The sequence below is a fragment of the Salvelinus namaycush genome, chromosome 39, assembly GCF_016432855.1.
Source record: "Salvelinus namaycush isolate Seneca chromosome 39, SaNama_1.0, whole genome shotgun sequence".
NCBI classification, from domain to species: Eukaryota; Metazoa; Chordata; class Actinopteri; order Salmoniformes; family Salmonidae; genus Salvelinus; species Salvelinus namaycush.
The window spans coordinates 718,825-731,580 of NC_052345.1; the positions used below are offsets into that span (position 1 = coordinate 718,825).

The 12,756-nt window shown below is 44.8% G+C and overlaps 1 protein-coding gene and 1 long non-coding RNA gene across 3 annotated transcripts; both read right to left on the minus strand.

The window, feature by feature from the left end:
• Positions 1-731: 731 nt before the first annotated feature.
• Positions 732-1,997, minus strand: LOC120032508. The gene is made up of 4 exons (XR_005473827.1): positions 1,845-1,997; positions 1,721-1,750; positions 1,128-1,291; positions 732-1,030 (listed from the first exon to the last, which is right to left on the minus strand). It is a non-coding gene; the product is annotated as an uncharacterized LOC120032508 (long non-coding RNA).
• Positions 1,998-3,812: 1,815 nt separating this feature from the next.
• Positions 3,813-12,171, minus strand: LOC120033049. Of its 2 annotated transcripts, none has more exons than XM_038979334.1 (6): positions 11,701-12,171; positions 10,829-11,606; positions 10,559-10,738; positions 6,230-6,565; positions 5,412-5,648; positions 3,813-5,280 (listed from the first exon to the last, which is right to left on the minus strand). In XM_038979334.1, exons 3-6 carry the CDS (start codon positions 10,661-10,663, stop codon positions 5,164-5,166), a joined length of 795 nt encoding a protein of 264 aa, XP_038835262.1. In that variant the 5' UTR covers positions 10,664-10,738; positions 10,829-11,606; positions 11,701-12,171; the 3' UTR covers positions 3,813-5,163. The 2 variants fall into 2 exon arrangements, with proteins under 2 accessions (XP_038835262.1, XP_038835263.1); XM_038979335.1 differs by having other exon boundaries at positions 6,230-6,589.
• Between the last annotated feature and the right edge of the window lie 585 nt (positions 12,172-12,756).

A 12,756-nucleotide genomic window follows, 5' to 3' on the forward strand; every position in this document is an offset into this window, starting at 1 on the left:
GGCTGAGGGCACATCCAAAAAGGGAGGAGGAGGTGTTACCCTCAGTGGTGCGGCACCTGGGACTACAAAGTGGTCACAGACGGACAGGTAGTACAGGGTCCGACTCATCCAGGTCAGGCTGTGCTGCTCCCTCAGCTGGTTGTACAGCCTGGTCACACTGTTCCCCAGTGTCCTCTCTCTCATCAGCCTGACCACCTTCAGGTCACAGGACAGCCTAATACACAGAGACAATTGGGGGGGGAAATGAGGAGAAGAGGGTGAGGAGTGTGTGAAGGGGGGTTCTAGAAACACTTTGATAAGGGAAGGAGGGGTTTGGGAAAGGGTGACTTTGAAACACTTTGCTTTGTTTGGGCAGTTCCTGATAAGAGATCAAAGGTCAGAAAATCAGATCAAAGAGCTAATTAACATTTTAATGGGGCAACGAGCAAATGAACATGTCAATGGGGCTTTGAAAAATCAAAACCTCAGTGTTGACAAGAACCTACTGACCGCCTCTTTTTCTCACCATGATGCTTTTTTCTGTTTTTCCTCAAAGTGAACAAGAGCTTTGATTTTCAGAGGTGTGAATTACTAACCTGTAAGTCAAGATGGCTGGGAAAATGGAGCGATGACTTGCGTCCAGCTGGTCCAAGATATCCAGCGACCATCCTGCTAGCTTCTTCTTACAGAGGCGGCACTCCAGGTACTCTGTCCCCATATAATACCAGCCGCCAATGTCAAGCACCCTCCGGACTGTCTTGTACACCCCACAGCCTGTGAGCTTTTGACGCTTGCACCGTGGCTGGGTGCACACAAACTTAAAGGCCCACAGGCGGTAGGGCATCCAGAGGCAGAATGGCCGGAGGAAGTAGGCGGAGGGAGAAGCTGGAGGCTGATGGCTGATGTTAGGAGGCAGAGGAGGGAAGTACCACAGCTCAAGCTGGCTTTTCAGGACACATTTGAGCTGCTTGTTCCTGATGAAAATGGCCCGACTGACCCACTCTTGCTGCTCCTTTGGGAGGGTCTGCTTCCATCCCTCAGGGAGAAGCACCTGCAACAGAGCAGAGAGTCAATACATTTCTTTTCCATCCCCACACAACCAAAAGTGAAATGAAATAGCCAAGTCATAGTTGAGGTGAGACGTTTACCTGAGCGTCAGCAGCAGGCTGTAGTGGTCCAGCTGTTGGCTGGGAGGCTGACTGGAGCTGAGGAGGGGCAGTAGGAGCTAGCACAGCAGGGGGCGCGGTGGGAGTGGGAGCAGTAGGAGCTAGCACAGCAGGGGGTGCGGTGGGGGTGGGAGCAGTAGGAACTGCTACAGGAGCACAGGAGTTAGTCTCACAAAATATTTCAGAGAAATAAGTGAAATAATTCAATTAGAATAGAGCTTCAGCTTCAAAACATGTTAACAGCCTGTTGACAGCCAATGCACTTTGGTTTAGTTTTGATCAGTGTTATCAGTGGTAGAGGTTAGGAATCTAGGTTAAACACAATCTACATTTAAAAGATACAAACGACAGATGTATAGTGGGTAGACATCTACAAGCAAGGAATAGGCCAAGCAAAGTGATGCAGACTGAAATACAGGTTGGAATGGTGACAAGACAAGCTACAGTAAACAATTCATTCCACAAAAAGATGAGGAAGGATTTTTCTATGGCAAGCAAAATGGATGCAAAAATGAGAAATTCTACAGTGATTTCTAAGCCCAGCTAGGAGGTGTTTTAACAATTTTACCACTTACCTTACCACTTTAAAGTGTATCCTGTTAATGCTAACAACAACAGATAGTTATTAGGGGAAAGGTAATTTCATATGTATATTCTTCTCAACAGAAAAAAACAATAAAGTGCCATAACATAGAGTACCTTGGTCAAAACCCACGCAGATAGACAGCACCTCCTGATCCGATGGCTCGGCAGCTAAGAAACACAGACAAACATAATGACACAGTTATATTGTCAACTGCTACACTGTTTGATTTACTGTTTGATTGACTTAGATGACTACAGAATATATATTTACATGGATTAGGAGGCGCTACAGCTGTTACTGTGTCCTCCTGGTCAGGTCGGGGGGGCAAGGTCCCGTCCCGTACCCTGCGTTCCTCCACTGCCTTCTGGACCTCAGGAAACAGGTTGGTATACCTGTCCGGATGGTTGGGAAAATGTTATAAATTGTATTGTGATTGACTGATTTCATGTTTTTGTAATTTTATAAGAAATTACAACTATTTAAGGAAAAGAGTACCAGTCAAACCGGTCCTTGTTGGCCATTTCAGAAGACGTGTTTGTGTCCCCCATCTCCCTCTCTTGCTGGTGAGAAGCCAAGACCATGACGGCATAGCCGACATCGTGGCTTAGCAGCCACTTGAAGGTTTGACCACGGTATTTGCCGAACTGGATGGCACTCTCACTGTCCACCAGTCGGCTATCATCCGGGTCACCCCCTCTGGCTACCACACAAGCCTTTGCCTTCTCCTTCACTTGTCGTGGCTTCAGCACCCGGACTACACCTGTACACTCTTCCTCCTGGATGGTCCTGGCAACCCTGGCAGCCTCTTCAGATGCCCTCAGGGTGAGGGCACCAGAGGGCTCCAAGCGGAAAGCAGGGGTGTGAACATAATCCATTCTTCCTTTCATTAAGAGAGGTTATTCACACACATACACACACGTTATTTGTTGACAGCAATACAGTGGACCACATAGTTACCCTGCTTACAGTAGAGCCCATACAGCGTTAAATGTCAATTTCATTCTTCATATAACGTTAGCCAGCTGGCCCATACAGCGTTAAATGTCCATTTCATTCTACATATAACGTTAGCCAGCTGGCCCATACAGCGTTAAATGTCCATTTCATTCTACATATAACGTTAGCTAACTGGCAAGTGTGCGTTGTAGTACACTAAGTTAACACTGCACGTTAACTACATTGGCTAAATATATAACGTTAACTAGTTAGCCAGCTAACTATCAATTATTACCGCCCTTTATTACACATTATTAGCTAGCGACAGGACTCGTTTTCAAGAAAATCGACTGAAACTCACTTAAATTGACTGAAACTGTGTTCTGAAATCCGCCATGAAATATAGCTAACGTTACCTTTACGACCACGACTGAAACTCACATTAATTCATCCAAATGTTTCCTGAAATACGTGATGACAACTAAATCAACGACTGAAACTCACCTTAATTCACCGAAATACACAACTGTGTTCCGAAATCCGCGATGAAATATAGCTAACGTTACCTTTACAACTATCTTTCTCACAAGTACTCGGAATGATGGAGAACTAACTGCAAAGAACTTCTCCGTGGATTTTAGGGGAGGCGGGACATGAACGACAGACTCTCTTGTCGTTCTTTTCTCTCTCTCTCCTTTCTCTCTGTCTTTTCTCAAATTATAATTTTTTTCAAATTGAAGCTGCTTTATTGGCATGAAAAACATTGTGTCAATATTGCCAAAGCAACAATGTATACAATCTAAATGTTTGTGTTCTGCAAAGTATTTTTATTCTCAGTCCGCAGAATGGACCACGTATCATTGAACCATGATACCGTGAATTACCAATTGATATACACTATTAGTTTCTGGGAAATACATCCTTGTTTCTATCACTTCTAGCATATGTATTGTGACCCCATTCCTGAAAGCTCACCCTTCCAGGAACACATATGTTTGTTCCCCCTCAACGTATACCCTTTATAACAATCACATATGTTTGGACTTTGTCTGGATTTAGGACTAGCAACGGATTTTATAAACCATAAAAGCAAGGGGGTCACAGTTGAGAAAATTGGCTAAATAATGAAAAAGAATCTAATCAACAATTACATAATATGCAATTAACTATTGACTTTTTCATTTGTAAATCATTATTATAATGCAAATGAAACCTAGAGTTGGGTTTATATAGCCATGGGGGGAATGAAAAAAGTTGTATATGTATTAGGTTGTGAAGATCTTAGATTACATGTAAAACAAAACGACTCAACGCTGAACTAAATCAAAATATGTCTACAACTCACAAGTTATTAAACATGTGTAAGACATGGAAATACATAATATATGTACCCCATCTCAATATTCCCTAGACATATTCTGAACTTTTAAACAAAATTGTAAACTCATTACACATACTTATGCTACTTTCACATAATACAATGTCAGTGTCAGCATCCTTCGATGCTGTGGGGAATGTGTTATAACTTGTACATGTTCCCCCCTATAGATATTCCGTAACATCCTAGATACTAGAACATTAGTAGTACATAACAGTGTAATAGCGTAGTACTACAGTACGGACCTGTCTTGACATCCTCGTTTGAAACGTTAAAACTTCTTGTTTATTGTCAGAACGAGCCTTCTGGATATGTGTGGTACTGTATACAAAACATCAGTGACTCTTTGATTCACCAAAGCTTCTTGTTCTCTACAGTTTAACATAAAAATATTTCCCTCCACTCTAAAAATATACTTTCGAATTATAAACATGTAAATAAAAAAAGGAATACTAAAATAGCCAATGTGTCGTCATGTCATATACTTTATAACCCGAGGGGGTCGAAATTGTTGTTCAAATGTTGCATATACATGTTTTAGTATCTAGATATTGTGTTATGTTAGAATGTCTAATAAACAACTATTTTATACATGAATAATATTGTTTTGTCAGAAATATATAATAATAATGTTTTACCTGCACCTGTATGCAGACGATACGGTTGAGTACTCTATCGCCCGCCCTGCTGATCATACTCTATCTGAACTACATTATGCTTTCAATATTTTGCAGAAAACCTTTGACCTTAAATTATTATTGAATACATGGAAAACTAAGTATGTTGTTTTCTAGAGGACACAACAATTATTCTAATGATTGAAGTGTACGTCCCTAGTACGGTGGTGTATCAGTAAATACGTTAAGTTGTCTTTTTTTAAAACATATTGATGAGTTAATTAAGATGCTGAATATAAAAAGGGTCTTCTTCTATAGAAATAGGTCAGGCCTCTTGCTTAATAATACAAAGCAGATAGTTCAATCTATGTTCTTACTGGTCCTAGACTATTGCAAAATCATCTATATGAATGCAGATGCCACTTCATTAAAGCCTTTAGATGCATAGAGCACTTTGTTTTATTATGGGTACAGGTTCAGTACACATCCCTGCATTCTGTATCATAAAGTAGGCTGATGGCGCTGGGATGGATTTGGTAGAGCTGACTGCAAATGGCCTCCACCAAACGGCTGGTGCCCGGCCAATTTGCAGGGCCCGAGTTGAGTCCAAGAAGGCAACTGAAACAGAGGAGATAAATAATTAGAGAACATTGAAAATAATGATAGCCATCGCCTGACCTTCATTTGCATTTAATGTAGAGGCAGGCAATATAATAGTAAGGTGGAGGACATGAACACTAACAACATACCATTAGAGAGAGTCTTTTACTACGACAATGGACGACTTCCCCTTCGTTGCCTTGAACCGCCCCTGAACGATCCTCTCCTGGTGTCGGGCAGGGTAGATCAAGCGCCAGCCACAGCGCCACCAGACCGTCTACCCTGCGGTCCGACAGCCCCTGACGGTTCCTCACCCCCACCAAGGCCCTGGCAAGCCTGCGGACATGCTGGTAGCCAGGCATTGCATTAGGGCCTTGCGTCTCCCCCTGAAGATAAAGAGACATGGAAGAATCGATGAGGACGTTGTCAAACATTTAGGGGTAACACATAAGATTCTTCTACAAAGGAAATAGAAGATGTTTTATATTGTGTAACTGAAAATCAACAGATGGAATCTGTTAAAATGTAACATGTTTCAAGTTAAACTGTAGTTTTTTAATCCTGTTTAGTGAATGATTACTGTGAGTATTAACGGAGTTTAGGTCAAGAAACTTTGTGTATGCTAATTTACAAACCATGACCTAATCAGACAAGAGGAAATTGCCTAGGATCAGAGATCAGGGTCAGGCCCAGAAGATGGATAGCTAAACAAAGAGAGGACCGTGGACATTCCACAGGGGAAAGAAGGGGAGAGTCATTGGGGTCATAAAATGTATAACTAGGGAGGTGACGTCTACAAGGGAAGAGTATAAGACGTGTTGTGAGCTTTCTAAACGAATGCACTCAGCTGAGGGCATCCTTGGTATTAAACACCGAAAATTGTCTTGAGTTTGTCTCAATTTCTTATTTCAAAGAGGTTGCAATAACATTTTTATTTTCAACAACACAAAAGGTCAATTATAATTACCTCTGAATCAGAGGAGTTGTCAGGGTGAGGAGAACCGTGTCGATCAGGGGCCTCAGGAGAGCTTCCGTCTTCAGGGGCGGTGGGACTGGATGGCCCAGACCTGGATGCGTCAGCGGGTTCCCCTGACAGAGGTGCAGCTGAGCTGGAGGACGGGGCGCTCATATGAGTGACATGAGGGATGTGGATTGTCGGGTCCACATCCTCCTGAAAGCCCTCGTCCTCCTCATTGAGCTGCTTGACGGTGGCTGCCTCTTCCAGGAAGGTCAGGGTCCACGCTGACATCCTGCAGCACTCTGCCAGTCTGCGAGTACAGGTACTCCACTCCGAGGAGTTCCCCTATTTAAGCAAAAAAATAAAAATCTGGCAAAAGCAGAGTAGGGAATGTTAAGTTCATGTTTTAAGTATCCCTATACTCCTGTTATTACGGGGCTATCACGGAGTCAAGAGTGCGCATGCGCTGGAAGTCTGTTCGTTGTTGGACCTAGCCTGGAGTGTAATGGCTACCTTGTAGTGTGTTCATATAGTAGAGTAAACTTTGTTAAACTGGAACCTTGTCGTTGTGTCATTTCGAGTTAACATTGGTAGCAGACGATGGCTTCTAACTACAACGTGCCACCTCGCTTCGACGAGAAGAGGTCGTACGAAAGTTGGAAAAATGAACTGGGAATCTGGACACGCGTTACTAATCTGGACGCGAAAAAGCAAGCACTTGCGGTGGTATTATCGCTCGAGGGAAGAGCGAGAGATACAGCACTGGAGATATCCGTTGAGGATTTGAACAAGGATGACGGTATGGGAACTTTGATCACAGCACTGGATTCTGTATTTCTTAAAGAAGAGAAAGACCGTGCCTACGAGGCATATTCAAACTTTGACAGTGTTACGAGAGATATTTCGGTTGCAATGGCGGACTACATCATTGATTTCGAACAGAGGTACAATAGAATGCGCAAGTACGACATGGTTCTCCCAGATGCAGTGTTAGGGTTCAAGTTGCTAGACACTGCTTGTCTAGATGGTAGGGAGAAACAGTTGGCGTTGACTGCTTGTACTGTGCTGACTTTTGCATCTATGAAGTCGGCACTAAAAAGAATATTTGGTGAAAAGACGTCTGTCGCGCCAATAACAGATGGAATGCAAGTGAGTGACGCAGCATATTACACCGAGCAGCACAGAAAAGGCGCCAAAAAGTCACGTTCTCAAGATAACCAGAAGAGGGCGCCATTTCCCGGCACAAATCCACTGGACACATATGGAAGGAGATCGAAATGTGCTATTTGTCAAAGCACTTACCATTGGGTTAAAGACTGTCCTCATAAAAATGAACAAGTTAAACTAACAGAGGAAAATGTAAACACAGAGATAGAGCAGTGTAACATTACACTGTTTTCAAATGAATCTGCTTCTGATACTGAGATTTTTATAGTTGAATCCTTAGGATCTGCTGTGATTGATACTGCATGTACACGGACAGTGTGTGGTGCAAAATGGCTTGATAGCTATGTCAGTGAACTAAATATGAAGGAAGTACAAAATATGATTGACACACCAAGCAACAGAGCTTTCAAATTTGGAGACGGGAGAATTGTCCATTCTACCAAGAGAGTTAAGATACCAGCAAAAATTGGTCAGACTAAGTGTCACATTGAAACAGAGGTGGTCCCTACAGATATCCCCTTACTATTAAGCAAAGCTTCCCTCAAGAAGGCAGAGGCTGTACTAGACATAAAAAATGACAAGGCAGTGATGTTTAAACAACCAGTGACTCTTGAACTTACTACCTCAGGCCACTATTGTGTAAACATTTTAGACAAAGACATCACACAGTGTCCATGCAAAAATGAGATTCTGACTGACACAGAGCACATGAAGATTCTGACAGTCACAGAGAACATGAGCACTAAAGAAAAACACAAAGTATTGTTAAAGCTTTACAAACAGTTTGGACATGATACAGTTAACAGACTTCAAAAGTTACTCAGCAGTTCAGGGAATAATGATGATGAGAAGTACGAGTCTGGAGACAAAGTGTACTACAAACGAGTTGACTGTCAAGAGTGGAAAGGACCGGGAGTAGTCATTGGTCAAGATGGTGTGGTGATATTTGTGAGGCACGGAGGCATGATTGTCAGGGTGCATCACTCAAGATTGCGGAAAGTAAATGATCAACAAGATAGAGGGGCTGTTGCTGAGAATCAGTCTCCTAATGAAAATGACAAAAAGGACACAGTAACAGACACAAACCTACCAGATGTCGCATCCAATGATATGGACACCGAAACTGACATAGGAAATGGAGCAGAGACCTTCAACCATGCCACAGGTAATACTGTTGAGCGTTCAAATGAGGAAAACATTCAACAGCCACATGTGTTAAGAGAACATGGTTGTTCCAATCTGAAAACTGGACAACCTGTTAAATACACGGACAGAGAAAGTGGTATTCCACATACAGCAACCGTCATTGGACGAGCAGGAAAAGCAAAACACAAGAACTGGTACAACTTGCAGTACTCTGAACCAGCTACACTTTCTGGTACAACAGGGTCAGCTGACCTGCCACTTGTAGATAATATCAGAATTGAACCAATGGAAAATCGAGAAAAACAGAATGACATTCAAAATGATGATGTACTTGAAACAAAGGACGTGTCATTTGACTCAGCTAAGCTAGATGAGCTCAGTAATTGGAGGAAAAATGGAGTGTTTGAGGAAGTCAAAGACATTGGCCAAAAGTGCGTCTCAACAAGGTGGGTGTGTACCCTTAAAGAATCCTTAACTGGAATAGTGCCCAAAGCACGTCTAGTGGCTAGAGTTTTTGAGGAGCTGGCTGCTAAAGAACTCCCAAAAGACTCACCGACATGGGCCTCAGAGTCACTCAGATTGCTGATGTCAGTGATCTGCCAGAAAAAATGGAAACTTAATTCCATAGACATCAAATCTGGATTTTTGCAGGGAACAGAGCTGTCAAGGGACATTCACATCCGACCTCCGCCCGAAGCTAAAAGTGAAGGAACACTGTGGAAACTAAAAAAGTGTGTGTATGGACTGGCAGATGGATCACTCTACTGGTACAACAAAGTCAAGGCAACAATGCTGAATACAGGTGGAAAAATGTCACAAGTGGATCCTGCAGTCTTCTATTGGCTTGATCAAGACTGCAATGTGACTGGAGTACTTGCCTGTCATGTTGATGACTTTATCTGGGGTGGCTCACAGACCTTTGCTTCAACTGTGATTCCACACCTCAAAGCTGTTTTCTAGGTTGGCCGTGAGGAGCATGATCATTTTTGTTATGTTGGCATAGAGTTTATTACAGTTGATGGAAAAATACTGATGCAACTGGAGAGCTATATCAAGAATCTTCAACCTATCCACATGGATTCTTCAAGAGCCGTACAAAGGAATTCCCCTCTGTGGAATTGAAGCTGGTCAATTGAGGTCAAAGATGGGACAAATTTTATGGGCTGCGAGACAGAGTAGACCTGGTTTGATGGTTGCAACTTGGCATCTAACACAAAACACGCCACTGTACAAACCATTCATGAGGCAAACAAAGTTGTTCGTAAACTGGAATCACAACAAGTGACGTTAAAGTTTCAGCATGTTGGAAAAGATGACTCTTTGAAACTAGTTGTCTTCAGTGATGCTTCGCTAGGTTATCACTGGTGGGACAAAACGGCACTTCCTACCTGTAGTTTGTGTCACTGACAACTACTCATTAGTTGATGCTGTGAAGTCAACCAAGTCTGTCACAGAGAAAAGACTTTGAGATTAGCAGCATCAAGGAACTTATTCAAGCACAGAGAATCCAGCGGATTCTGTGGTCGACCACAAAGGAACAGCTTGCTGACTGTCTGACTAAAAAGGGAGCATCCGGTCTTGTGCTCCTACAGGCTCTCGCTCCTACAGGCTCTCAGTAATGGAAAGTGGCAGCCTGTAACACAACCCATTTGTAATGGGGATCTTGAATAATACTTGGACCTTTAATTATGTTGTTGATGTTTTATTTGTCTTTAAAGAAAAGGGGGAGATTGTTAAGTTCATGTTTTAAGTATCCCTATACTCCTGTTATTACGGGGCTATCACGGAGTCAAGAGTGCGCATGCGCTGGAAGTCTGTTCGTTGTTGGACCTAGCCTGGAGTGTAATGGCTACCTTGTAGTGTGTTCATATAGTAGAGTAAACTTTGTTAAACTGGAACCTTGTCGTTGTGTCATTTCGAGTTAACAGGGAAGTGTTAATGGGATGTAATTAATAAGATTGATGTAAATGTTCGTTCTCTTACTCGACTTACCCGTGTACTCGCTAGGCTTGGAGTAGTCCTTACCCTGTTCCTTGCCAAGCACCCTTTGGCTGCTAAGGTTAAGGATGTGCTGCAGGTGGCCACTGTAGGAGAGCAGGGACTGCCTGTTCTTTCCCTCCACTGCTGCATGCGCACGGTCCTCGTTTCACCTCACCAGTCCATCCAACAGGAATGCCTGGAAATGCATTGCATTTGCCCTGGTACCTGAGAGAACAATGCATGATTAGGGTGGGAGAGCTGTTACTGTTAACATTAAACATTAAGCATTACTTTAAGCTACACAATGACATTTACCGGTTGAGGTGGAATGACTCCAAGGATGTGGAGCCCGGTGCGCAGAGATAAACCAAGGCGTGGCGTGATTTTGCCGGTCTCGGTGTACACCTGTATACCCCGGGTGGGTCTTGTATGCAGTGGAGGTGGCGCCTCTGCTCTTGCCAGATTGCCTGGATGTGGATGGAGTCCAGCAACGGGATGCCCAGGGTGTCGACCCCCTTCTCGCTGTTGAAGGTCTCGAGGAGGTCAAGGAGAAGGACTTCGGTCGCCGCAGCTCCACGCGTACAACCCCGACAGTGAAGTGCAATCTCCTTCCTGCCGATCAGCCTCGAAACCTCCTCCTCGGTGAGGCCGACCATCCCGTGCCTCCCCTCCAGCGCAGACGTCTTGGCCTCCAGCAGTCGGCGGACATCGCCTGCATCCCACTCAAAGATGCAGGCTGACAGCTGCCGCATGAAGGGACTGTAGAGCTGGTGGCTCTCAGTGGTGACACCTGGCGCAAACCGCCGCATCAGGTGCCAGATGTCCAGCCGAATCACCAGCTGGTCCCACTCATTGTACATGGCAGCTGTCTTTGATCCACCAAAGCTGGAGCAGCAGTCTCAGTCCACGTACATGAGCTGGGGGGGCGCCACCCCGGCGAGCCTGTACCACTCCATGAGACCAGCCGCCTTGGGGAGCAGCCCTCGCCCTCACCGGCAGTGACGACACTGACGAGGACCAGTCCATGCTCATTACCGACGTTGGTAACCCAGGCGGCCGTGTCTGCAGCGGTACCCGCAAGCTTTTTAGTCACCTGGAGACGGACACACAAAGGTCAAGACATTATTTAAATATAGATGAACAAAATCAGACACGACTTATCTTCACATTTCTAAGTGAAAACTCACCTTCTTGGTAGAGTCCATCTTTAAGATGGACCCAAAGATGGAGGTGACCCTGGCCTTCACCTCGTCCAGCCGCGACAGCACGTCATGGCTGTAGACTGTCAGCAGCCAGACGGGTGAGGGCACCGGGGGCATCTCCGGTAGATCAGTGAACTGCCGCCCAGTGCCCAAGGCCAGAAACTGCTCGCACTCCCCGAGGTACCGTATTCCACTCCGCATCCAGGACTCGCTGTGACTTTCACACAGCTTGCTGTAGGTCTGTGACGCACTGTTCCCCAAAGTGCGCGACCTCAGCATCCTCACAACCCGCAGGTCACAGGACAGCCCAGAGAGAGAGAGATAAAGCATATGAATGACACGCTTTTATTTTACTTTATTACTAACTAACTAAATCTTGTGAAGTTACTTGTATGTCAATATTGCTGGGAACTGGCAGCGATGCCGAACGTCCAGCTGACTGACAAGGTCCCGTGACCACCCCGCGACCTTCTTACATCGACCGCATTCCAGGCACTCAGTGGCCATGAGATACAAGAGGTCGATGTCCAAGACCCTCCGGGTGGTCTTGCAGAGTGTGCCTCTGCACCCAGACTGGGGACGTGCCAGCTTGTATGCCCATATAGGTACGGGCATCCAAAGGAACAGCTGACATGCGAAGAAGGGGTCGGGGATTCCTGGTGAACAGCGTGCGGCCGATCCACCACTGCTGCTACTTGGTGAGAGATGAATGCCAACTCTCTGGAATCAGCAGCTGAGTGAGACGAGAGAGTGATGGGGCGGGGGCGAATGGATGGTAATGTTTCAGAGAAACGGACAGGGAGAGAGTATGCAGGAGAGGAGACAACTGTGTCCAATTTGGCATCGTGGTTAATATCTTAACAATGTGGAGTAATTACAGTTGATGAATTTACCTCAGCACTTTGAGGGCCTTGGAGGCAGGAAGGACTGCCGGGGCAAATCCTCCTCTTCGCTCTGCCCCAGTGGGGCAGGAGCAGGGACCGGGGCAGGCATGAATGCATGCATGAATGGACAGACATATTACAAATGTAGATAACAGTA